Below are 26,732 nucleotides of genomic sequence, written 5' to 3'. Positions count from 1 at the left end.
CCTCATCTGTAAAATGGGGATTGAGGCTGTGAGTCCCACATGGGACAGGGACGATGTCCAACTCGATTCGCTTGTATCTACCCCAGCGCTTAGTACAGTGCCTGGCATGTAGTAAGCACTTAACACATGCCATCATTATTATTATTGTTATTATTTTGTTATCTTCAACATCTGACTCTCCCCTGGCTCCGACCTTCACTTTTCCAAACATGTCCATGTTTCCCCCTTATTGAAAACATTCTGAACAACCTGACTGTTACTTCCAGCTATTGCCCCTTTCCCCCTTCCCATCAGACTCCGTGGACTCCCATTTCCTCTCTATTAACAGTCATCTCGGTGTGCTACCATCTCGATTCTGCCCTTTCTACTCTGCCTTAATCCACTGTCCCACTCAATCAGTCAACAGCACTTACTGAGCACCCACTGTGGGAAGAGCATTGTTCTATGGTCTTGAGCTCTGTTGACCATTCCTTCCACCTAGAAGTTCTTAAGCTTGGTTGTTCTCGGCACACAATTCTCTTGTTTCCCCTCCTACCTTTCAATGGCCACCCCTTCTTTATTTGGATCCACTTGTCTCTCCCATTAAATTGCAAACTCTTTAAGGACAGGGATCCCATCCTCTTCAGCTTTTGGATGGCCCCCTGGCAGCTAGTAAGCTCTGAAAAATTCATGGTGTTGATGTTGAGTTGCCAATTTTGTTACTCTAGAGGAATGAACTCAATTCCAGGGCTAAAAAAGCCTGTTTGCCCAGCCTCAAATAAATAGTTTTTATACAGTTAGAATTTCTCCTCCCTGCCCACCCCCCTGCCAAAAAAAATAAAAACAACTAATTGTAAAATTCTCTTTCATCTTATTGAAAATGGAGCTGAGGCCAGTTGCTCAGCAAAGGAACATGTCAGTTTGGAATTTAAAGGTTTTTAGGTTTTTTCCCCAAATGAACTTTGTTTTTATTCCTCACAGAAAATGACTTGTTAACTTTTTTCCATTCTCTCTCAAACATATTTAGTTTAAAGGAGATCACTGTGGAAGATTTACATTTGTCATTTGCTGTTCTGACATAGTGGACAGAGCATGGGCCTGTCACAAGGTCATGGGTTTTAATCCCCGTTCCACCCCTTGTCTTTGTGGCCTTTGTCAAGTCACTTCACTTCTCTGGGCCTCAATTACCTCATCTGTAAAATGGGGATTGAGACTGTGAGCCCTACATGGGACAGGGTCTGTGTCCAATCCAATTTGCGCTTAGTGCAGGCTTTGCACACACTAAGTGCTTAACAAATACCACAATCATCATTATTATTATTATCCTATTTTCTGTGTTATATTAAAATATTCATCTTAACATATTCGATTCTGTGATCATGTCTCCCGTTCCTAATTCTTGTTGGAATTTGAAAGTTGCAGAGTTGTGTTATCCCTCCTTTGGTTAAAGAAAACCTTTTCCAGATTTAATTTAAAAGCTTCAGGTTTTATTTTTGTCTTTCGGGCATTTACTACAGCTCTCATAGAACCCTCCACAGGCTGAAAAAGTCCATAAATACAACTGAGAGCCATGACATTCCAGTTTTGTACCACTGACATCAGTATAGTTAATTTTATGGTTGTGGTTGTACAATGTCTGCCGATGGATTATTACGTTGGGATACTGATGCGTGATAATAGGCTGCAAATAATTTTACTGTTGCAGACATCTTTCAGGATAAAGGCTGATTTCATCATTGAAAATGATGTTAGGTACCACAGGGAAAAAAAAATAACTTTCCAAACTGGAACATATGAGCTAATTGAACCAGTGACAGTGCTTCATTTTAGGTTGATTTGATAGAAACTCCAATTCCCTAGTCAAAGTTATCAAACAAAACATCCTAAGATTCTCTGATTCAAAATGTTCATATACTTGCTAGTTGAACTTTATCATTTCTAACGTTATTTTTCTGCCCTAGATCGTCTTATGGGATATTACTGCTCACAGAGAACATTTAGAAGTTGCTAAGTCTGGCACTACTAGAAGTAAAAAAGCAACCCTTAAGGTAAGCTCTCCATAGTACTCTCCCTCTAAAAAGATTCAAAATTTTACAGCATAGATCTACTAATTCCAAGGTTTAACAAACCTCAATTAGAAAAATTAGCCACATTTTCCAGACTTTCTTAGCTCCTCTTTGAAAGAAGTGACATGTCCCACCAACTGCACTCTTCCTCTGTAGACTGTGAGCTTGTTGTGGGCAGGGAACTTATTATTTCTGTGTTATTATGGTATCGTAGGCGCATACTATGTGTCAAGTACTGTTCTAAATACTGGGGTAGATACAAGTTATCAGGTTGAACACAGTCCCATATGGGTTTCCATAGGCTAAGAAAGAAGGAGACTAGACAGTGAGTCCCCATCTTGCAGATGAGGAAACTGAGGCCCAAAGAAGTTAAGTGACTTTCCCAAGGTCTCACGGCAGGCAACTGGCAAAACTGGAATTAAAACCCAAGTCCTCCGATTCCCAGGCCCGTGCTCTTTCCTCTAGGCAAGTGACTCCTCGATTACCAACTCTGTTGTATTGTCTAACAACTGTGGTTGTCTACCAACTCTGTTATATTGTACTCTCTCAAGTGCTTAGCACAGTGCTCCGCACACAGTAAGCACTTCATAAATACCACTGATTGATCGATCTGTGGGCTCCTGTGGTATTCGTTAAGTGCTTACAATGTGCCAGGCATTGTATTAAGCGCTGGGATGGATACAGATAAATTGGGCTGTACACAATCCATCCCACATGGGTCTCACAGTCTCAATCCCCATTTAAGAGATGAGGTAACTGAGGCCCAGAGAGGTGAAGTACTTGTCCTAGGTCACACCGCAGACAAGTGGCAGAGCTGGGATTAGAACCCAGATCCTCCTGACTCTCAGACCCATGCTCTCCTTGATAAAGAAGTGATATATGATGATGTTATTTGTTAAGCACTTAATACGTGCCAGGCGCTGTACTAAGCACTGGGGTGGATACAAGCAAATCAAGCTGGACACAGTCCCAGTCCCACATGGGGCTCACAGTCTCAATCCCCATTTTACAGATGAGGTAACCGAGGCCCAGAGATGTAAACTGATTTGCCCAGGGTCCCACAGCAGACAGGTGGCAGAGTCAGGTTTAGAACCCATGAGCTGACTTCCAAGCCTATGCTCTACCCACTGTGCCATGCTGCTTCTCTGTATGATCTACCTTGCTGTATCTTGTCCCAAGTTCTTTGTCTCACAGCTTCAGTTTCTCATCCCTGTACCTAGAGATTTTGAAATTCCCAAATCTACCTTCCTCAGGACGGACTGATGCTGTGTTGATGAGACAGGGCACCACGGTGTAATTTGTTTCCAATGTAGAGAAACACACTTCTCCATCCAGTCTCACCCTCTAGTTGACTCTTCTGGGTTTTAAGTCTGTCGTGTCTTATGCTGTCGAGTCATCTCCGACCCATAGCGACCCCATGGACACATCGTGGCTCAGTGGAAAGAGCCCGGGCTTTGGAGTCAGAGGTCATGGGTTCGAATCCCGCCTCGGCCACTTGTCAGCTGTGTGACTTTGGGCAAGTCACTTCACTTCTCGGTGCCTCAGTTCCTTCATCTGTAAAATGGGGATAAAGACTGTGAGCCCCACGTGGTACAACCTGATTCCCCTGTGTCTACCGCAAAGCTTAGAACAGTGCTTGGTACATAGTAAGTGCTTAACAAATACCAACATTATAAGGAAGCAGCGTGGCTCAGTGGAAAGAGCACGGGCTTTGGAGTCAGAGATCATGGGTTCGAATCCCTGATCGGCCATTTGTCAGCTGCTTTGGGCAAGTCACTTAACTTCTCGGTGCCTCATTTACCTCATCTGTAAAATGGGGATGAAGACTGTGAGCCCCACATGGGACAACCTGATTCCCCTGTGTCTACCCCAGCGCTCAGAACAGTGCTCGGCACATAGCAAGCGCTTAACAAATACCAACATTATTATTATTATTATCTCTCCCAGAACACCCCACGTCCATCTACAATCGTTCTGATCCATAGAGTTTTCTTGGTAAAAATACAGATGTGGTTTACCATTGCCTCCTTCCACACAGTAAACCTGAGTCTCGGCCCTTGACTCGCTCCCGTGCCACTGCTGCCCAGCACAGGGGTGTCTTGACTGGTAGCAGATTGCCTGCCACTCACTAGCCACTGGCCAAGCTAGGAATGGAATAGGTATGTTTCTACTTGAGTCTCCTTCTTGTAGTCAAGACTGGTAGAGGCCTGGAAACTCTCCAGGTGCGACCCTAAGAGGGTGTTTAAGTTTGTCACTTAATACAAATTAATGTATGTACATATTAATACGTATTACTGTATGGTAAACTGAAAGGAGCATCCAAAGAGCTTTCTTGGGAAAGATTACAGCCTTCTTTCACACAGTGAAAACCTGAGTCTCTGTCATCTACTTTGAACACTTGATCGCTTTTAGATCACGTTTTGATTACTTGATCATCCGCCTTTGACCTTTCCCATGACGCTGCTGGCCAGAATAGGTGAAACTCTATGGATACACAAACCAGAACGGCTTCGACAGAAGGTGGGGTGTTCTGAAGAGGATGTGTCCGTGGAGTTGCTAAGGGTCAGAAATGACTAGATGGCACTTGAAGAAGAAGGAGAAACCGAAAGGATGAAAATGCAAGCAAGGAAGTCAGAACTAACAATTTAAAGACAAAGGGAAGCTTAGTCTCAAGTTTTTACTCCAAAGAAGAATTCAGTGATAAATCTCCTCTGCATCTTTAACCAAAATTCTATGGATACATATACCAGACAACTTTATAACAGAAGATGGGGCATTTGGAAGAGGGTGTGTCCTTGGATTCGCTATGGGTCAGAAATGACTCGATGGCATTTAAAGAAGAGGACTCTCCAAAGTGCTTAGTACAGTGCTCTGTACACAGTAAATGTTCAATAAATATGATTAATTGATTGATTAAAGTATTGTCAGTCCCCAGAAGGTGAAAGATTAGTTCATTCATCAATATGCTTGAGTTTCAAATAGGATTTTTCTAAAAAGGTATCTTTAAATGATTCTTGCAGCCAATTTTTCTGCTGGAACCAGATAGTAATAAGGAGGCACCATATGTGAGGCACAGTGCAGTTTCTTCCATAGAACACGGACATAGAAAAGTCATTACGGACATTCACTGGCTATCGGACTTTTTTGAGGTGAGTCACATTGAATAATTTGCCTTTTTTTATTCAAAACCTTTCCCCAATAAAGCTGGACAAATTGTCAGTAAATTTCAAACAAAGGATGTGGGAAATGTACAGTGCATCTCTCCTTTAACTTGTTAAAAACAGCAAACTCCCCATTCCATCTTAAGGCATGCTCACTTTGGTTGTACAGTCCTTATTTGAAGAATATTCATTCATTGGTATTAACTGAAGAAGCAGAGTTCCTTAGTGGATAGAGTGTGGGCCTGGGAGTTCTAATCCTGGTTTACCACACGTCTGCTGTTTGACCCTGGGCAAGTTGCTTAACTTCTCTGTGCCTCGGTTACCTCATCTGTAAAATGGGAATTAAGAGTGTGAGCCCCACTTGGATCAAGGACTGGGTCCACCCAATTAACTTGTCCCTCCCCCAGATCTTAGAACAGTACTTGGATGTTCTAAGAGCTTAACAAGAACCACAATTATTATAATTATTATTACTGCGTGCAAAGCACCGTACTAAGCTCTGGGAAGGAATAAAATAAAAAATACATTAGACCTTGTCCCTGACCCTCAGAGGGCTCACAGTATTCAAGATAGAATGATACTCTAGGAGAATTATCATAGAATCCAGGAGTTGCAAGTTCTAAGCATGAGGGCAAGAGGAAAACAAGCACAAGCCTGGGTTGAGCATTAGAGCCAAAGTCTGTGGGGATAGGGAACAGAACCAGCAGAGAGCCTGATGGAGAGTAAAAAGAGAGCCTTCATTTCCTCTATTTGATCTCCTCTTTGCCTCTCCTGTGCACTTAAGATATTCATTCCACCCCCAGCCTATGTACATATACCTAGACTCTCCCTTTTCCCCAGTCTATAATGGCTTTTAATGTCTACTTCCCAGTTCACCAATCAGTGGTTTTTACTGAGCACTTACTGTATGTAGAGCACTTTACTAAGTGTTTGGGAGAGTACAGTACAACAGAGTTGGTAATCAGAGTCGGTTCCCTACCTATAAGTAACTTACAGTCTATCAATCAGTGGTATTTATTGAGCACTTACTATGTGCAGAGCACTGTACTAAGCTCTTGGGAGTGTACAATACAACAGAGTTAGCAGACAGACTTTAATATAATAAATAATTTATAATATATAATTTCAGGACATGTACATGCGTGCTGTGGGGTTGAGGGAGGGGAGAATATCAAATGCCCCAAAATCCCAGATCCAAGTGCAGAGGCAATGCAGAAGAGAGAGGGAGCCAAGAAAAGAGGGCTTAACTGAAGATCTCTTGGAGATGCGATTTTAATAATGCTTTGAAGGTGGGGAGAGTGGTGATCTGATGGCTATGAAAGGGCGAGGAGTTCCAGACCAGAGGGAGGACATGGGTAAGGGATCGGTGGTGAGACAAATGAGGTGGAGGTACAGTGAGAAAGTTGGTGTTAGAGGATTGAAGTGTATGGATTGCCTCATCTGGACAATGGGGATTAGGAATGTGAGCCTCATGTGGGACAGGGACTGTGTTCAATAATAATGATAATAACAATAATGATGGTATTTGTTAAGCACTTACTATGTGCTTACTATGAGGAGGAAGGAGATCTCTTGAGCTACTGCTGGGAAAGGTGGGAGAGTAAAAGAAGGAGTGAGGGACTGAAGAGGAACAGGAAAGATTTTAGGGAGATTGCATCCTATGGTTTCAATTTTATCAAAAAGTATGTGGTCAGGTCATAAAGAGCAAGCGATGATGGGGGAGGTACAGGGTGTTTGAGAAGGAAGTTAGCTGTTCTAGCTGGCATGGCCAATGGGCATGGGACTAATAAGAATGGAGAAATAATGTCGTCACGAAGAGGAGAGGGCAGAGTTAATGCAGATGAGGATGAATTTCAGATGGACAAAGTCAATCCCATGTCTGGATTTCCACAAGCAGTGCTCTGTGCCTCGTGCACAGGAGCAGAAGAATAATACTGTGGAAGCCATTCTCGGCTGTGGATTAGTGGTATGCGATCGGCAGAGGGCCAGGCGAGCGAGGGAAGTGAGTTCAGGGGAGATGATGGTTGTTCAGATTTCGATCTGTGCATCAAAAGCAGTAGTATGGGTATGAAGACCAAACTTTTTGTATAAGCACAGATATGTACATATCTGTACTTTATTTATGTATATTAATCTCTGTCCCTCTAGACTCTAAGCTCATTGTGGGAAGGAAATGTGCCTGTTTATTGCTATATTTTCCTCTCCCAAACACTTAGTTCAGTGCTTCGCACATAGTAAGTGCTCAGTAAATACAATTGAGTGAAGGAATGAATGAAATGGGGTGTGATGACTTTGATAATTAGAGGGGGTCAAAAGATTGGAGGTCCCTGTGAGGGACCAGGATAGAGTGGGTATGTGGGAGAGCAGAATGGTGAGGAGCTTGTGGTCAGATGGAGGAATTTCAGAACTGGGGAGGGTAGAGATTGTACAGTGACTGGAGATAATGAGAAGGATTAACTGTGTGTCCAAGTTGGTAAGTGGGTGAAGTGGGGTGGAGCAGAAGGTCAGTGGAGGTGAGGAGAGAGAGGAAGTAAGCAGTGGAAAGGTTGTCTCCCTCTCTAGGCTGTAAAGTCCTTTGGGGCAGAGATCATAATAATAATAATTATGGTACTTATTAAGCACTTACTATGTGCTAAGCACTGTTCTATTGTACTCTAACACTATTGCATTGTATTCTCCCAAGTGCTTAAGAAAAGCAGCATGGCCTAGTGGAAAGCCCATGAGCCTGGAAATCAGAAGACCTGGGTTCTAATCTCAGCTCTGCCACTTACCTGCTGTGTGACCTTGGACAAGTCACTTAAATTCTCTGGGCCTCAATTCACTCATCTGTAAAAATGGGAATTCAATACCCGTTCTCCCTCCTATTTAGACTGTGAGCCCCATGTGAGACGTAGTTATCTCCTCTCTAGACTGTAAGTTTTCTGTGATTAGGGAACATACCTACCAACTCTGTTATACTGTACTCCCCCAAGTGCTCTGCACTTCAGTGCTCTGCACACAGTAAGCACCCAGAAAATACCACTGATGGATTGAACAGGGAAGGTGAGGCAAAAAACTTGACAACTTTGTTGAATGACTGTGATTTTTAGAAGACATTCTCCTCACAACTCTTTTCTATTTCCTAGATCAACAGACTTGGTGCTACCTTTGAAAATCGAAGTGGATTATGTTGCCAGCTTGTAACCTGCTCCGCTGACTGGTACTGCAGTTTTCCAAGTATTTCTAATTTTCCTGACAACCTCCTAACTCCTCATCTTTCTATTTCTTTAATCTTTCACCGGATCATGGTTTGGCGATGGGTTTTGAAATCCGTCATGCACTTTATCTATAAAAATATTAAAGCTGACAAGATTTGCAAGGGGCAAAAACATGAGGGACAACTGCCTGCTGATCCTGAACAGTCCTTGCTGGTCACCATCAGATGTCATGGTCCCCTCCTGCAATCCTTACATAGTATTCCCATCTTGTCTTGTCTCCATACTAGGAGCTAAATAACTACCACTGATTGTTTGATTGATTGATGTGAGTGACATTCAAGGAGGGAAGGTAATGATGTGGAAGGGTAAGATCCCATAGAAGATATTTTGTGCTGAGTCACATCAGTTTGATCACCTGGATTTTTGTGGGATGTTTAACAATCAAGACCAGGAGAAAGCAAGGCCAGCCGGATGAAAGCAGCACTCACAATAACAGTAGTGTGGCCTAGTGGAAAGAGTCCAGGCCTGGAAATCAGACGACCGGGGTTCTAATCCCAGATCTGCCCTCTGCCTCCTGAGTGACCTTGAGAAAGTCACTTAGCTTCTCTGTACTTTGGTTACCTCATCTGTAAAATGGGATTCATTATCTATTTTCCCTCCTGTCATGTGAAACAGGGACTGTCTGACCTTATTATGTTTTAATCTACCCCAGCATTTAATACAGCGCTTGGCACATAGTAAGCACTTAACAATTACCACTATTATAATTATAAACGATACGACAGCACAACAATATCTAACTTATTTTCCTGTTTAAGATCATTTGATAGCACTACCCTTGTTGTAATTCAGTGGGGAAAAGATGAAAAGTGTTAGGTTTAAGTAAAGCATAATGCACAATTGTTGATAGGGAACAAGTCGGCTATCTCTGTTCTATTCTACTCTCCTAAGTGCTTAATACAGTGTTCTGCATAGAGTAAGTGCTCAATACATACTATTGATTGGTTCTGAAATTCCTTTGACTGACAGTTGCTGCCTCCAGGATGCTAGCCTCACTCAGTTGTCAAGATGAGGAGTGTTTTCTAAGGCTTCCCGGGCTGGAATTAGGGTCCGAGGAAACCTACCCGGGGTTGAAAAGCTTGAACTGAAGTTTGTCGAAGCACTGTAAAGCAGTGTGGTCTAATGTGAAGCAGCCTGGCCCAGCATGACCGAGTGAAAAGAGCCTAGGCCTGGGAGTCAAAGGAACAGGGTTCTAATTCTGGACGTTCCATTGCCTGCTATGTGACCTTGTGACCTTAATTTCTTAGCATCTCAATGTAAAATGGGGATTTAACACCCGTTCTCCCTTCCCCTTAGACCGTGTGGTCTATGTGGGACAAGGAGAGTATACAATCTATTTGTACTGTATCTACCCCAGTGCTTGGCACACAGTAAGCGCTTAACAAATGCTATTATTACTATTATTAGAAGCAGCGTGGCTCAGTGAAAAGAGCCCGGGCTTGGGAGCCATAGGTCATGGGTTCTGATCCCGGCTCCACCGTTTGTCAGCTGTGTGACCTTGGGCAAGTCACTTCATTGCTCTGGGCCTCAGTTCCCTCATCTGTAAAAGGGGGATGAAGACTGTGAGCCCCATGTGGGGCAACCTGATCACCTTGTATGGTGATCGTGGTCATGGGTTCGAATCCCGGCTCTGCCACTTGTCAGCTGTGTGACTGTGGGCAAGTCACTTAACTTCTCTGTGGCTCAGTTACCTCATCTGTAAAATGGGGATTGACTGTAAGCCTCACGTGGGACAACCTAATTACCCTGATTCTACCCCAGCGCTTAGAACAGTGCTCTGCACATAGGAAGCACTTAACAAATACCAACATTATTATTAACAAAAACCAGTTATGATGAGAAGCCATCCTTTTGCTCTGTCAACAGCAGAGGGTGCCATTTGTTAGTAAACCTGCCATCCACGTGGCCTAAATCAGTCAATCGTATTTAATGAGCCCTTACTGTGTGCAGAGCACTGTGCTGGGTACGCTATAACAATATAACAGACACGTTCCTTGCCCACTGCGAGCTCACGGTCTAGAGGAGGAGATAGACATTAATATAAAGAAATAAATGACAGATATGTACATAAGTCCTGTGGAGCCGGGAGGGGGAATGAATAAATGGAGCAAGTCAGGGCGACACAGAAGGGAGTTGAAGGAAGGAAAAGAGAGCGTTCCTAATAGGCTTCCTAAGCCTCTTGCATAATTTAATTTCATTTTCTTTTTTGTCCTATCTTCAATGCAGCGACACGGAAGGGAATTGAAAGGAAAAGAGAGCGTTCCTAATAGGCCTCCTAGGCCTCTTGCGTAATTTAATTTCATTTTCCTTTTTGTCCTACCCTCTTACTGCCTCCTGCTCTTTTAATTATTTATCAGTTTCATATTCTGAAAGCTTTCTATTGTTTACTACAAGCGGAAATTATTGAGAACTACATTCGGTGAATGACGGAGCTTGAACTTTGGTTTCTTTAGTACAGTTCTTTTTTGGGATATTAGACCGGCCAAACCTTCTACCGATCCGGTTGACAAAAAGAAAGAAGAAACTGTCATTGAGGTTCCTTATGATGTACCCGCTACATTTTTGCATCTAGATCTCTCCTGGAAGCCTCTCATCAAGGTAGTCAGCCTAATAGAACTTCTTCTATATTAACTTACATCCAACTCTTCACTCAAGCAACCCTGGGTGAACAAATACTTTGGATCATGGGGATTACTATTAATAAAAATAATAATAATAATAACAACAATAATAACTGTTGTACTTGTTAAGCACCTACTATGTGGCAGGCACTGTACTAAGCACTGGGGTACACACAGGCAAATCAGGTTGGGCACAGTCCCTGTCCCATGTGGGGCTCACAGTCTCAATCTCATTTAAAGATGAGAGAACTGGGGCCCAGGAAAATGAAATGACTTGCCCAAGGCAAGTGGTGAGCCGGGATTAGAACCCACGATCTCCTGACTCCCAGGCCCTCAATAAATATGCCTGATTAATTGATTGATTGATTGATTGATTGATTAGGAAACTCTCAGTTGCCTTTCTAAGAATGAGATGATGTAAAAGAAACGTCTTGATTCACTTTTTTCCAGTACCAGTGGAAAAGAGAAAAAAGGCAAGGAGTGGTTGTTTTCACGATTCAGTTCAAATCTATATATTTTTTTTCCTCTATAGCCCAAAAGTTAGAACTAATCACTCAGGTGAATCACTTTAAGAGATCTATACAATGAATGCTTAAGTCTGTTCCTTTTGTCTTTAAAAAGATTACTCTACCCAAAGGTGACACAAGTTTAGACCACTGTCTGACAAGAATTAGCCTGAGTGAAGAATATCTCCATTACAAAATGCAAGGTAATGGTCTCTATTCATAAGTTATCCGGGCCCTGAATTGACGTTTTAATGCTTGCTAGGTCTTCAGATAAACATAAGTAAAATCAGTAAATTGTGGATAGAGTTCTTGAGACTGTTCTTTCAATTCATGTTATAATTCATATTATAATAATAATGTTATAGATGTTATAACAATGTTAATGTTACAAAAATAACAATACCTGTCATTATTATCAGTATTATAGTATTTGTTAAGCTCTTCCTATATACCAAGTACTGTTCTAAGAACTGGGGTAGGTACATTCAATCTGTCACCAAAATCCTGACAGTTCAATTTTCACAACATCCGTCCTTTCCTCTCCATCCCAAATGCTACCACGTTAATCCAAGCATTTAGCTTATCCTGCCTTGATTACTGTATCAGCCGCCTTGCTGACCTCCCTGCCTCCTATCTCTCCCCTCTCCAGTCCCTACTTCACTCTGCTGCCTGGATCCCTTTCCTACACTTCATTCCGTGTTCCCCCACTCCTCAAGAATCTCCAGTGGTTACCTATCCACCTCCGCGTCAAACATAAACTCCCTACCACAGGCTTGAAAGCACTCAATCACCTTGCTCCCTCCTCCCTGTTTTCCTGCGACAACCCGACCCACACAATTCGCTCCTCTAAAGCTAACCTTCTCACTGTACCTCCATCTCTTCTATCTCGCCACCGACCCCTCACCCACGTCTTACCTTGGTCCTCCCTCTTCATATCTGAGAGAGAAGCAGCGTAGCTCAGTGGAAAGAGCATGGTCTTGGGAGACAGAGTCATGGGTTCGATCCTGGTCTGCCACTTGTCAGCTGTATGACAAGTCACTTAACTTCTCTGTGCCTCAGTTGCCTCATCTGTAAAATGGGGATGAAGACTGTGAGCTTCACGTGGGACAACCTGATTACCCTGTATCTCCCCCAGCTCTTAGAACAGTGCTCTGCACATAGTAAGCGCTTAACAAATACCATTATTATGATTATTATTACTACTATTAAAACCTTATTGAAGGCACATTTCCTCCAAGAAGCCTTCCCCAACTAAGCCTTCATTCTTCGTCTCCTACTCCCACCTTTGCACTTGGATTTGTACCCTTTCTTCACCCCTCCCTCAGCCTCCCAGCACTTATATACATAACCGTAATTTGTTTTTATTCATATCTGCCTCCTCTTCTAGACCGTAAATTCACTGTGGCCTAGAACAACACCCTATAGCCTGGAACGCCCTCCCTCATCCAATCCGCCAATCACTCTTCCCCCTTCAAAGCCTTACTGAAGGCGCACCTCCTCCAAGAGGCCTTTCCAATCTAAGGCCCACTTTTCCTCAGCTCCTCCTTTCGGTGTCATCTAGACGCCCTCCCTTTGTTCTTTCCCCCCCACCTCTGCCCCGAAACACTTTTGTATATATGTATATATCTACAATTCTATTTATTTATATTAATGCCCGTTAGCTTGTTTAGGTGTCTCTATAATTCTATTTACTTATATTAATGCCTGTTTACTCATTTTGATGTCTCTAATTGTATTTACTTATATTCCTTCATTCACTCAATAGTATTTAATAATAATAATAATAATAATGTTGGTATTTGTTAAGCGCTTACTATGTGCCGAGCACTGTTCTAAGCGCTGGGGTAGACATAGGGGAATCAGGTCGTCCCACGTGGGGCTCACAGTCTTAATCCCCATTTTACAGATGAGGGAACTGAGGCACAGAGAAGTTAAGTGACTTGCCCACAGTCACATAGCCGACAAGTGGCAGAGCTGGGATTCGAACTCATGAGCCCTGACTCCAAAGCCCATGCATGCTCTTTCCACTGAGCCACGCTGCTTCTTTATTGAGCAGAGCACTCTACTTGATGCCTGTTTACTTGTTTTGATGTCTGTCTCCCCACTTCTAGATTGTAAACCTGGTGTGGGCAGGGACTGTATCTCTTTATTGCTGAATTGTATTTTTCAAGGGCTTAGTAGAGTGGTCTGTATATAGTAAGTGCTCAACACATATGATTGAATGAATGGATTATGGGGGGGGAACATGTCTACCAACTCTAATATATTTTACTCTCCTAAGCACTTAGTACAATGCTGTGTACACAGTAAGTGCTCAAAAAATATAAAGCTGCATAAATATATTCAGGTTGGACTCAGTCCATGTCCCACATGGAGCTCACTTTTTAATCCCCATTTTACAGATGAGGAAAGTCACACTGTCCAAGGTCACACAGGAGTCAATGGCAGAGCCAAGATTAAAACCCAAGTCCTCTGACTCCCAGGTCCTTGTTCTTTCCACTAGACCACGCTGCTTCCCAAATTGTAATTTTAAATTTGATATAAGTTTTTTTAATCTGTGACTGTCGGCCATGTTATGTATTTAGTTGGTGGCTCTTCAGTACAGTGAAGCTTAGCTCTACCTTCACATGCTGGTTTAAAAGGAGATAAAGATGAACAGCTGACTTTAGAAAGACTGACTGTGAAAGTTATCATTACCTGTGTTTCTCGACTGCTGCAAAAATAATATTCACTCATTCATTTGATCGTATTTATTGAGCGTTTACTTGTGTGCAGAGCACTGTACTAAGTGCTTGGGAAGTACAGTTGGGCAACAAGTAGAGACAATCCCTACCCAACAAAGGGCTCACAGTCTGGAAGGGGGATTATTAAAATATTATTTTATGACTAGTGCTTTTCTTTTTGCTAAAAGAAGTAATATCATACCTTCTCTTGTAAAAAGATAAATTGCAAGTCCAGAGCAAAGCATTAAAGCCAGAAGAAGAAAGTCCATATAAAAACTTAACCCATCCTGTGAACTTCAACCTAAAACCATTAGAAGATATCAGCACAAACTTCTTCGCTGGAACTGAAGTGAGTGAAATTAGCCTTATCAATATTAATTTATCCATAACTTCATTTGAAAGATGTGGAAAAAGGAAATGTCAATATAGGTTTTTTGTTTTTTGGTTTTTTTAATCTGAGGATTTGTCTTTATCTTTGGTGACAGATTTCTGAAGCATTTTATGCCTGCTTGAACAATAATTTTTGCTATCTCATATTCTCAAGTGTGATATGTGCTTCATTTAAAATTAGAAAATCTGTAGAACTGTTTAAGTAATAATAATGATGGTATTTGTTCAGCACTTATTATATGCCAAGCACTGGTCTAAGCACTGGAGTAGATACAAGGTAATGAGGTTGTCCCACATAGGGCTTATAGTCTTAATCCCCATTTTACAGATGAGGTAACTGAGGCACAGAGAAGTTAAGTGATTTGTCCAAAGTCACACAGCTGATAAGTGGCAGAGCTGGCATTGGAACCCACGACCTCTGACTCCCAAGCCTGGGCTCTTTCCACTAAGCCACACTGTTCAATCCCATTGATTGATTTATTGATGCAGCAAGGTTTTTGACAAAGAGAGAAGTTAAATATAAGGCAGTCCCTTTAGTCCTGAAGGTTAGTGACTTTCCCAAACTTTCAGACTTCTATCCCCACAATTCCACTTATCAATTAATAGCATTTTTTGAGCATCTTCTATGTGCAGAATGCCAGTAACATCTATGAAAATATGATAGAATTTGCTAAGCACTTACTATCTGCCAGGCTCTGTACTGAGCTCTGGGGTGGGTGGAAGAAAAATTGGGTTGGACACAATATACCTTTACTATCTACTCGTCAACACTCCCTCCATTAGTAAGTATTTTCTAGGTCAAAAATATAGACTGAGATAATTTGGTAGTTTGCTTCCACTGCTTTCTAAATTGTCAGAGAAATACTTTTTGGCTTGCTTACATGAGAAGCAACATGGCCTAGTGGTAAAAGCTACAGGTGGGCCTGGGAGTCAGAAGACCTGGTTTCTAATCCTAGTTCTGCCTCTTGTCTGCTGTGTGATCTTGGGCAAGTCACTTAACTTCTTTGAGCTTCAGTTTCTTCATGTGTAAATTGGGGATTAAATATCTGTTCTCTCTCCTACTTACACGGTTAGTTCCATGTGTGACAAGCACCTGACCTATCTTGGCACTACCCCTGTACAGTGCTTGGTATAAAGTAAGTGCTTTATTCAGTCATTCATTCAATCGGATTTATTGAGCATGTATGGTGGGCAGAGCACTGTACTAAGCGCTTGGAAAGTACAATTCATCAAGACAGAGGCAATCCCTAACCAACAGTGGGCTCACAGACAGACAACAAACAAAAACAAAACAAGTAGACAGGCATCGATACCATCAAAAGAGGGGAAGAGGGGAAGAGGGTAGAGCAGAGGAAGGGATTAGGGTTAATGGGGAGGCGAGGAGGAGCAGCAGAAAAGGGAGCTCTCAGTAGGATTTTGAAGAGGGGAAGAAAGTTAGTTTGGTAGATGTGAGGAGGGAGAGCATTCCAGAAGGGCATTTGCTTAAATAAATTTCACAATTATTATTATATTTAAATTTCATGATTTTTGTTTGCCCTTAAAATTCTAATCTACAGATATATTGCAGGATTATATTATAGGAACATAATGCCAATACAGACATCAACTCCTTTGGGACATGCAGATCAATGTCTCAACTCATGGATCTCTGGCTACATAGTATTTGTTAAGTGCTCACACTGTGTCAAAAACTGTGTTAAGCACTGTGATAGATATAATGCAATCAGAAAAGACATAGTCCCAGAAACACATAGGGTTTATAGTCTAAGGGGGAAGGAGAACAGGTGTTTAATCCCCATTTTATAAATGAGGGAAATGAGGTACAGAAAAGTTAAGTGATTTGCCCAAGGTCACACAACATGCAGGAGGAGAAGTCAGGTTCTCTGACTACCAGGCCTGTGTTCTTTCCAGAGAAGTCATTATGGTTTTGTTAACCACTTAATATGTGTCAAGTACTGTTCTAAGAGCTGGGATATGTACAAGTTAAGTTTATGAGAAGTTAAGTTTATGAGAAGTTAAGTTTATGAGAAGCAGCGTGGCTCACTGGAAAGAGCACGGGCTTTGGAGTCAGAGGTCATGGGTTCGAACCCCGGCTCTGCCACTTGCCAGCTGTGTGACTTTGGGCAAGTCACTTAACTTCTCGTTGCCTCAGTTCCCTCATCTGTAAAATGGGGATTAAGACTGTGAGCCCCACGTGGGATAACCTGATTCCCCTGTGTCTACCCCAGCGCTTAGAACAGTGCTCGGCACATAGTAAGCGCTTAACAAATACCAACATTATTATTAAGTTAATCGGGTCAGACATAGTCTCTGTTCTACATGGGGTTCACAGTTTAAGCAGGAGGGAAAACAGATAATGAATCCCCATTTTACAGTTGAGAAAAATGAGGCACAGGGACGGCACAGGGAAGTTAAGCGACTTGGCCAAGGTCACGCAGCAGGTAAGTGGCAGAGCTAGGATTAGGACTCAGGTCCTCTGACTCTCAGGCCCATGCTCTTTCCATTAGGCCAGGCTGCCGCTCAGCTGTTTGGGCTGGGCTCCCAGCCTTAGTTCATTCAGTAGTATTTATTGAGTGCTTACTATGTGCAAAGCACTGTACTAAGTGCTTGGAATGTACAATTCGGCAACAGATAGAGACAGTCTTTACCCAATGACAGGCTCACAGTCTAATCATTATTAGCCTTAGTCACCTCACGTACTCGACGAGGCCTGAGAACTTTGAAATGGCTGAAAAAAACAAAAATAAGCCCTTGTTGAGCCTCACTGACCTATTAGCCATTTGAAGTCTTCATTCCTGCACTTCCCCAACTCAACCTATTTGCGTTCTATGTATAGACCTATCCCTCTCGTGTCTCAGTCCCTCTCAGGCCCTTGGGAATGTCCATGCACTGATTTGACTTCTGTCATTTTGTAGGATGGTGAACTGATATATTCAGATTGGAAACTGGAAAAAAATCCTGATTCTGGAAGGCTGACTTGTAAGTATAAGCAGCTGCTCCCTGACGTAAATGACTTTCTGATTGAAATCAACCAGAGGGGGGAATGATAACCCCTGTGGTTCTAGCTAATGCCTCAAGAACGTCCACTGATTGTCCATCCACCTCCGCGTCAAACAGAAACTCCTCACCAGCTGCTTTAAAGCACTCAATCACCTTGCCCCTACTACCTCACCTCATTACTTTCCCCTATTACAACTCAGCCCGCAAACTTCACTCCTCTAATGCCAACTTCTCACTTTACCTCCATCTCGTCTATCTCTCAGTGACGTCTCGCCCACGTCCTGCCTCTGCCCTGGAACACCCTCTCTCTTCATATCCAACAGACAATCACTCTCTCCCACTTCAAAGCCTTAATTGAAGGCACATCTCCTCCAAGAGGCCTTCCCTGACTATGCCTTACTTTCTTCTTCTCCAACTCCCTTCCATGTTGTCCTCACTTGTTCCATTTACTCATCCCCACTCCCAGTCCCACAGCACTTACCTACTTATCTGTAATTTTTAAAATTTATATTCATGTCTGTCTTCCCCTCTAGACTGTAAGCTCGTTGTGGGCAGGGAATGAGTCTCTTCATTGTTATATTGTATTCTCCCAACTGCTTAGTACAGTGGTCTGCAAACAGTAAGTGCTCAGTAAATATGATCTATTGACCGACTGATTCTGAGTGATAGTTTGAAGGACCTAGTTCCTACTTATTTCAGGGTGATTCTCAATACAGCCTCGACTCTGGCTATTTATGCCCCATAGAGGGGCTCTGGTTACCATCTGCTGGTAGTGCATTTGCCTCTGCAAAGTGGGCTAGAAGTATCAGTTCAGTTAGTCCAAGAGACCTTGGGCCTGGGACCAAGAAATCCCAGAATAATCTGAGAATAAACTCATTATGAACAGGGAAGATGTCTGCTAATTATGTTATACTCTCACAAGTGCTTAGTACACTGCTCTGCATATAGTAAGCACTCAGTAAATATCACTGATTGACTGAATCTGGCCCTATTTTCCATTCTCCTTTGTCCTACCTTCTTCAATCAGTAGTATTTACTCTGTGCACTGTGTGCAGAACATTGTACTAAGCATTTTTGTTATTAACTCTGTTAATAACATCACAGAGTTGGTAGACGCATTCTCTGCCTACAACAAACTTTCAGTCTAGAAGGGGAGATGGACGTTAATATAAATAAATTGCGGATTTGCTCATGAATTATGGTTATGTACATAAATTATTGTTAGTTACATTAAGATTTAAGGGAGAACAAGAGAACTGAGGCACTGAGTGAACGAGTCAATTGTATATATCGAGCACTTACTGTATGCAGAGCACTATGCTAAGCTCTTGGGAGAGTACACTATAACCATAAAACACACACATTCCCTGACCACAGTCAGCAGAAGTTAAATGCTCACACAGCAAGGTCATACAGCAAGCATTTGACAGAGCCAGGATTAGAATTAAGGCCTCTGACTCTTAAAATCTTAAAATCTAATCCTAACTGCTTCATCAGCGTGGCTCAGCGGAAAGAGCCTGGGCTTGGGAGTCAGAGGTCATGAGTTCGAATCCCGGCTCTGCCATTTGTCAGCTGTTTGACTTTGGGCAAGTCGCTTCACTTCTCTGAGCCTCAATTACCTCATCTGTAAAATGGGGATTAACTGTGAGCCTCACGTGGGTCAACCCGATTACCCTGTATCTCTCCCAGCACTTAGAACGGTGCTCTGCACATAGTAAGCGCTTAACAAATACCAACATTATTATCATCAACAAAAGTGCTGAAAAGTTCTGAATTTCAAGGGACATGTCTGACTCCTGTTCACCTGTGGCGACATTCCCAAAATGCCCAGTGGACCCCCTAAAGTTTCCCCTCAGACCTGGATGTCAGAGACAACCACAAAGTAGGCAGCAGTAAATCACAGCGGCAACCGCAGAGAACACGTAATAATAACTAGTTTACTGAGTGGGATAAGCTGGTCTAAGCATTTGGGCCTCTCAGGTTTACACCTGGAGAGTTTCCTGTACTTTACCAGTCTGGACTATGGGAGGTAGAGTCAGGCAGAGGCATATCCGTTCAATTCCCAGCTTGAGCGGTGGCTAGCGTTTGGAGGGCAATCTGCTACAGTCAAGACTCACCTGTGCTGGGCAGCAGCGGCGTGGGAGAGAGTCGACGGTGAAGACTTGGTTTACTGCGTGGAAGGAGGCAATGGTAAATCACTTTGGTATTTTTACCAAGAAAATTATCTGGATCCACTACCAGAATGATTGCAGATGGAGGTGGGGCGTTCTGGGAGAGATATGTCCATGGCGTCGCTATGGGTTGGACACGACAGTATAAGACAACAACAAGCACTTGGGAAATTACAAGAGAAATAAAAGACACTTTCCCTGCTCTCCAGGTGAAAGAGGCAGCCCACCCTGTCCCCCCGTCCCTGTCCTGTCCCCATCCCCCCCACCCATCTTCATTCCCTTCCCCCACTCAAACCCCCCCAAAACTCACAAGTCACCTGTCACCGCTTCCATTACTCCTGTTCCTTTGATAATATGTTCCCTAGCCATTTCTCCCTCAGTGCCATTCTGGCCCTGCCAAAAATCTTCAGAGACTACAGCGTGGAAGTGAAGCCAAGTTTTCATCAGTCAGTCAGTCAGTACTATTTTTTGAGCTCTTACTGTGTGCAGAGAACTAACCACTTGGGAGAGTACAATATAGCAAACTAACAGACACATTGCCTGCCCAAAGAGAGTTTATAGTGTAGAGAGGGAGGCAGACAATATAATTAAGTTACTGTTTATTGTTGTACCGTTCTCTCCCAAGTGCTTAGTACAGTGAGCGCTCACGATTGAATGAAACTGCGGCGGGGTTGGGAGGGGGATGAATAAAGGGAGCAAGTCAGGGTGAAGCAGAAGGAAGTTGAAGAAGAGGGAAAAGGCTTAATCAAGGAAGGCCTCCATGTTTTAGGCCTCCAATTTTTCCCCATTACTTGGTGCTTATTCTGTGGGAAAGCTGTCGCAGTCTCCAATAATACTTTGATTTTTATATGAGCTTTTTAATTTCCAAAGTACTTCTGAACGCTTACTGCATTTTTGTCCTCAACATCCCTGTGAGATAGGGAAAGACAGAAATGATTATCCTTGTTTTACACCCAAGGAAATCTGAAGCATAGGGAGCTCAAGTCCCACTGTAAGCCGGGGGCAGAGCTGAAACTTAGATCCAGGCCACCAGCTCCTAGTCCCAGGCTCTTTCCTCTACCCCTCGCTGCCTCACTTTCCACTGCACCAGGCTGCTGATGCTATCAATCAATCAATCATTTTCATTGAGCGCTTCCAGTGTGTACAGCACTGAACTAAGCAGTTGGGAGAGTACGCTATAACAGAGTTGGTAGATACACTCCCTGCCCACGATGAGCTTATAGAATGATAGTTTTCACCAACCCTAAAATAGCACTGAAAGTGCAGGAGCAGCATGGTCTAATGGATAGAGAACAGGCCTGGGAGTCAGAAGGACCTGGGTTCTAATCCTGACTCTGCCACTTTTCTGCTGTGTGGCCTTGGGCAAGTCACTTCACTTGTTTATGCCAGAGTTATGTTATCTTTAAATTTGGGATTAAGTTGTGAGCCCCACATTGAACATGGACTGTGTCCAACCTGACTGGCTTCAACTACCCTAGCCCTTAGTACAGTGCCTGACACATAGTGAATGCTTAACAAATGCCATTTTCAAAAAAAGCATCTGAGTTTTTCTACTTAAATAGTCAGGATCTCAGAAGCAGCTGGCTAGACTCTTTATTGGCTTGGTAGGACTTGAGTTTTTATCCCAAACAGTTTACTTTAGAGGAGGAAGGATTTCCTTTACCTAAAAAGGGGAGTTTAAAGAATGACAGACTCCTACAACTCTGAGAAGCATAAGTAATAAATGTGGCTTATGTGATGAACCGAGGAATTTAAACTGAATGCTAACAGATCATGTAATCAAAACAAAGTGGTAGAACATGGCATGCTTCAAAAATCAAAAGCACATTTCATACTCCCTACTCACAGCTGGAGAAAGCCTTTACAGAAATGTACACTGTGTCTAGAAAATGAGTGAGGAAATTTCTCATTGAAAACAGTTCTTTAATATTTAAGTCAATTTTGATTGCAATCTTCTCATGGGAGCACTGGGGCACAACTAGAAGATTGATTAGGAAACTTTAAGAAAACTTTATGGTAAGTGGTTTTACCTTACCATGGAGTCTTCAGTAAAACCCTCGGAAGCACGAGAAGCAGCATTGCCAAGTGGAAAGAGGAGTCAGAGGACCTGGGTTCTAATGCCGGATCTGACAAATGCTTGCTGTGTGATCTTGGACAAGTCACTTAACTTCTCCGTGCCTCAGTTCCCCTCCTACTTAGACCTTGAGCCCCAACATCTGTTCCCAGTTTAATAAGTACTACTCACCAGTGAAGTTTCTGAGACCTCAAGAAAAGGTGGCGCTTCTGCAGAGATTGTTCCACTCCTTGACTCTCTTGGGAATGACTAGTCCAGAGTCAGTCAGTCAATCGTAATTACTGAGCACTTATTGTGCACAGAGCACTGTGCTAAGCACTTGGGAGAGTACAATATAACAGTCTAACAGAGACATTCCCTGCCCACAAAGAGCTTGCGGTCCAGAGGCCTAAATGAATCAACGGCTTGCTCACCCACCTTCCTGGCTCGATTTGTTTGTTTTATGGTACTTGTTAAGCACTTATTATGTGTCAAACACTGCTACTGTGTCAAAAGGTGCTACTGTAGATAAGGTATATCAGGTTGGAAACAATTTCTGTCCCATCAGGGTTCACAATTTAAATAGGAGGGAGGAGAATTTAATCCCCATTTTACAGTTGAGGAAACTGAGGCAATGAGACTTGCCCAAGGTTACACAGCAGGCAAACATGAGAAGCAGTGTGTCTAGTGGATAGAGCAAGAGCCTGGGAGTCAGAGAACCTGGGTTCTAACTCCAGCTCTGCCACTTGTTTGCTGTGTGACCGTGGACAAGTCTCTTCACTTCTCTATGCCTTAGTTCCCTCATCCGCAAAATGGGAATTCGATACCTCTTCTCCCTCCTATTTAGACTGTGAGTCCCATGTGGAACCTGATTATCTTGTATCTTCCGTAGTGCTTAGTACAATGCTTGGCACATAGTAAGAGCCTAACAAATACCATGACTATTATTATTATTATCATTAGTGTCATTATGTGGCAGAGTCAGGTTTGGAACCCAGGTCCTCTGACTCTCAGGCCTGTGCTCTTTCCACTAGACCACACTGCTTCTCATGTTTCCAAGGGCTTTAGTAAAGCCTTGATGGTAGAATGGAGGTTTCTTATTGTTTCCTCATTTTTATTTTCCTAGTTTCTGCTTCTCCATCTTCTTTTTTATTCAGAAAAGCCACATTTACCCTTTTAAAGGTAAAGATAACATTTTCCCATCGATGCCCCTATGCTGTGTCTGGCCAAGTGGAAAGTTTCTAATTGAATTCCTCAGTTCATACAAATAATCTTTTCTGGCCTGTCCATTGGAGGTGCAGAAGCAGCGTGGCTCAGTGGAAAGAGCCCGGTCTTGGGAGTCAGCGGTCATGGGTTCGAATCTCAGCTTGGCACTTGTCAGTTGTGTGACTGTGGGCAAGTCACTTAACTTCTCTGTGCCTCAGTTACCTCATCTGTAAAATGGGGATTAAGATTGTGAGCCTCATGTGGGACAACCTGATTACCCTGTATCTAACCCTGCGCTTAGAACAGTGCTCTGCACATAGTAAGCGCTTAACAAATACCACCATTATTATTATGAGTGGGAATCGGGGAAAGGTTTGACATGTGACATGGTGAAATGCTATTTTCCATTCCAACAGGCCAGAAACCAATAAACCGCTTTTTGGTCCACGATGGAAGTGTTGTTACTGTCCAGAGATCTCCTTTTTTCAAAGACATTATATTAACTGTTGGGGGGTGGAACTTTGGCATCTGGAAAGAAGGTTTGATGGTAAGTCACCTTTTACGCCTAATGGCTTGAGCAAAGACTGTGTATGTTTTGTCCTTGGTTATTAGTGAAGAACAATGGCCTCTGTGGTCTGACAGAATGATACTTTCCAGTCACTAAGTAGAAAAGGGGCAACATGGCACGGCCTATCAGCTTGTAAGTTCATTGTTTACAAACCTTAAACAAAACAAATTCATGACTGAGGAAGTTATTTTTCTAAAATGTTTCTGTAAGCTCACCTTCCGAACAAAGAAGCAACAGTGAAAATCACCCTTTCGGAACAAAGGTTGCCTGGGCAGGGAATGTGTCTGTTGACTGTTGCATTGTACTCTCCCAAGTGCTTAATAATAATAATAACTGTGGTATTTGTTAAGCGCTTACTGTGTGCCAGCCACTGTACTAAGCGCTGGGGTGGATTCAAGCAAATTGGGTTGGACACAGTCCCTGCCCCATGTAGGGCTCACAGTCTCAATCCCCATTTTACAGATGAGGGAACTGAGGCACAGAGAAGTGAAGTGCCTTGATCAAGGTCACACTGCAGACAAGTGGCAGAGCCGGGATTAGAATCCATAACCTTGTGACTACCAGGCCTGTACTCGATCCACTACGCCAAGCTGCTTCATACAGTGCTCTGCACACAGTAAGCACTCAATAAATACAATCGAATAAATAATGCCCAGAAGTTGAGAAGCAGTGTGGCCTTGTGGATAGAGCATGGGTCTGGGAGTCAGAAGGGCTTGGGTTCTTCTATTCATGGCTCTGGTATTTGTCTGCTGTGTGACCTAGGGCAAGGCACTTCACTTTTCTGTGCCTCAGTTACCTCATCTGTAAAATAGGGATTTAACACTGGGAGCCCCATGTGGGACAGGGACTGTGTCCAACCCAATTACCTTGTATCTACCCCAGCACTTAATCCAGTGCCTGGCACAAAGTAAATGCTTAACAAATAACCACAGTTATTACTATTGTTACTATTATTATTATTCTGCCCTTTCCCTTCAGGTCTTTTCTTTAATGGTATTTTTTAAGCTCTGTGCCAGACACTGTTCTAAGCATTGGGGAACATACAAGATGATCAGGTTGGACACCTGTGGGGCTCCCAGGCTTAGTCCCCATTTTACAGATGAAATAACTGAGGCCTGGAGAAGTGAAGTGACTCTCCCAGGGTCACACAGCAGACAAGTGGCAGAGCCAGGACTAGAACCCAGGTCCTTCTGACTCCCAGCCCTGTGCTCTATCCACTAGCCCACACTGCTCTTCATCAAGTCCAAAAGGAAGGTCTGGGAAAGAGCCATCATTGAGTTCTGCCATCTCTTTCTCAGAGGAAATAACCCGATGCAGAAACAGGAAAAGCCTAGGCCATTTATGGGACCCTTTTTGTCAGTAAAGGATGAGAAAGGATGGTCCCCCACACTGACCAGATAAACCAGTTCAAAAAATATAGATCGCTTGACAAATCCCACCCAAGTTTCCAGTTGGGATTTTGTGGACCAAAATTTTGCCTTACTCTGTTAAAGGCCCTAAGCATTGAACCCACAGATGGGATTGACAAAAGACATTCTCCACATTTGGCTACCTGACCCCGTTTCCATGGAAAGAAGACTTCAGATAGCAAAATAAATTAAGGGCTTAAAAAGATGAGCCTCTCAATATTTACCTAATTTTCACCAATCTCCATAGAAACAGGAAGGAAAATTGGAAACAGCTGAACTATTAAAATTCTCACTCGTCAGTTTTAGCTGCTGTCTGCAGGTTGATAGGGGGCAGAGCCTTTTTAAAAATAAACAGCTTAAAGAAACACAGGAAAGAAAACTCCACTTCTATTTTTCATACCTTGTTTAGTTGAAAGACTTCAGGATAGGAGCAGTGGGAAGCCTATTTCTTTTGACACTAATTAGTCTATCATTTACAATCAATCGATCGATTGTATTTATTGAGCACATACTGTGGGCAGAGAACTTGGGAATGTGTAATACAAAAGTTGGTGAACACATTCCCTTCCCCCAAGGAGCTTACAGTCTACAGGGGGAGGCAGATATTAAAATGAATTATGCATAAATCTGTCTAATGTGAGTCTCCCACAGCTAATTCACAGAATCCTCTTGAATTAATCACTCAATCAATGACATTCGTTGAGTGCTCACCATGTTTAGAGCACTGTACTGTGCTAGGGAGAGTACAGAGAAGCAGCACGCTCTAGTGGAAGGGCTCGGGCCTGAGAATCAGAGGGCCGTGTTCTAATTTCAGCTCTTCCACTTGTCTGCTGTGTGACCTTGGGCAAGTCACTTCACTTTTCTGTGTCTCAGTTGTCCTCATCTGTTAAATGGATATTAACTCGCCCCTCCCTCCTACTTAGACTATAAGGGACTGTGCTTAGCATGATTACCTTGTGTCTACCCCAGCACTTAGAACATTTCTCAATACACAGTAAAGACTAAACAGATGCCACAATTCATTCAATAGTATATATTGAGCACTTACTATGTGCACAGCACTGTATTAAGCACTTGGTCATTACAATAGAGTAAATAGAGTAGGGACAAGCAGCTTGGCCTAGCAGAGAGAGCTCAGGTGGAAGCCAGGGGACTTGGGTTCTGACCCTAGCCCTGCCATGTACCTACTCTGTGACCTTGGGCAAGACACTTTACTTCTCCAGGCCTCAGTTTCCTCATTTTTAAAATGGGGATGGAATCACTGTTCTCCCTCCTGCTTAGACAGTGAGCCTCATCTGGAATGGGGGCTGTGTCTAGTCTGATTATCTGAGTGCTTAGTACAGTGTTTGGCAAACGGTAAGCCCTTCACAAATACCACAATTGTTGTTATTATTATCATTATTATACATTATTATAGGTAAATATGATCCATGCCCTCGAGGCATTTACCATCTTGAAAGAAGAACCGTGAGCTTAAATTGTGAGCCCCGGGTGGGACGGGACTGTGTCCCACCTAAGGAACTCGTATCTGCCCCAGTGCTTAGAACACTGTTCAACCCATACATAGTAAGTGCTTAAAAATTACCATAAAAAGACCATTAATATTCAAAATGACATACCAT

At 42.9% G+C, this 26,732-nt stretch overlaps 1 protein-coding gene across 2 annotated transcripts in view; it reads left to right on the top strand.

The window, feature by feature from the left end:
• DNAI3 (dynein axonemal intermediate chain 3) overlaps positions 1–26,732 on the top strand; it is an 86,338-nt gene that overhangs the window by 47,145 nt on the left and 12,461 nt on the right. For both annotated transcript variants that reach the window (XM_029063030.2, XM_029063027.2), the window contains exons 12-19: positions 1,941–2,027; positions 5,066–5,194; positions 8,332–8,405; positions 10,917–11,061; positions 11,706–11,793; positions 14,532–14,662; positions 17,619–17,682; positions 23,550–23,680. In XM_029063030.2, the coding sequence (XP_028918863.1) occupies positions 1,941–2,027; positions 5,066–5,194; positions 8,332–8,405; positions 10,917–11,061; positions 11,706–11,793; positions 14,532–14,662; positions 17,619–17,682; positions 23,550–23,680 (849 nt within the window). The remainder of the gene's footprint in view (positions 1–1,940; positions 2,028–5,065; positions 5,195–8,331; positions 8,406–10,916; positions 11,062–11,705; positions 11,794–14,531; positions 14,663–17,618; positions 17,683–23,549; positions 23,681–26,732) is intronic.

Source organism: Ornithorhynchus anatinus, chromosome 4 (genome assembly GCF_004115215.2).
Source record: "Ornithorhynchus anatinus isolate Pmale09 chromosome 4, mOrnAna1.pri.v4, whole genome shotgun sequence".
Lineage (NCBI taxonomy): Eukaryota > Metazoa > Chordata > Mammalia > Monotremata > Ornithorhynchidae > Ornithorhynchus > Ornithorhynchus anatinus.
The sequence above is the reverse complement of the archived record's forward strand: the minus strand, read 5'-3'. Positions and strand labels throughout refer to the sequence as shown.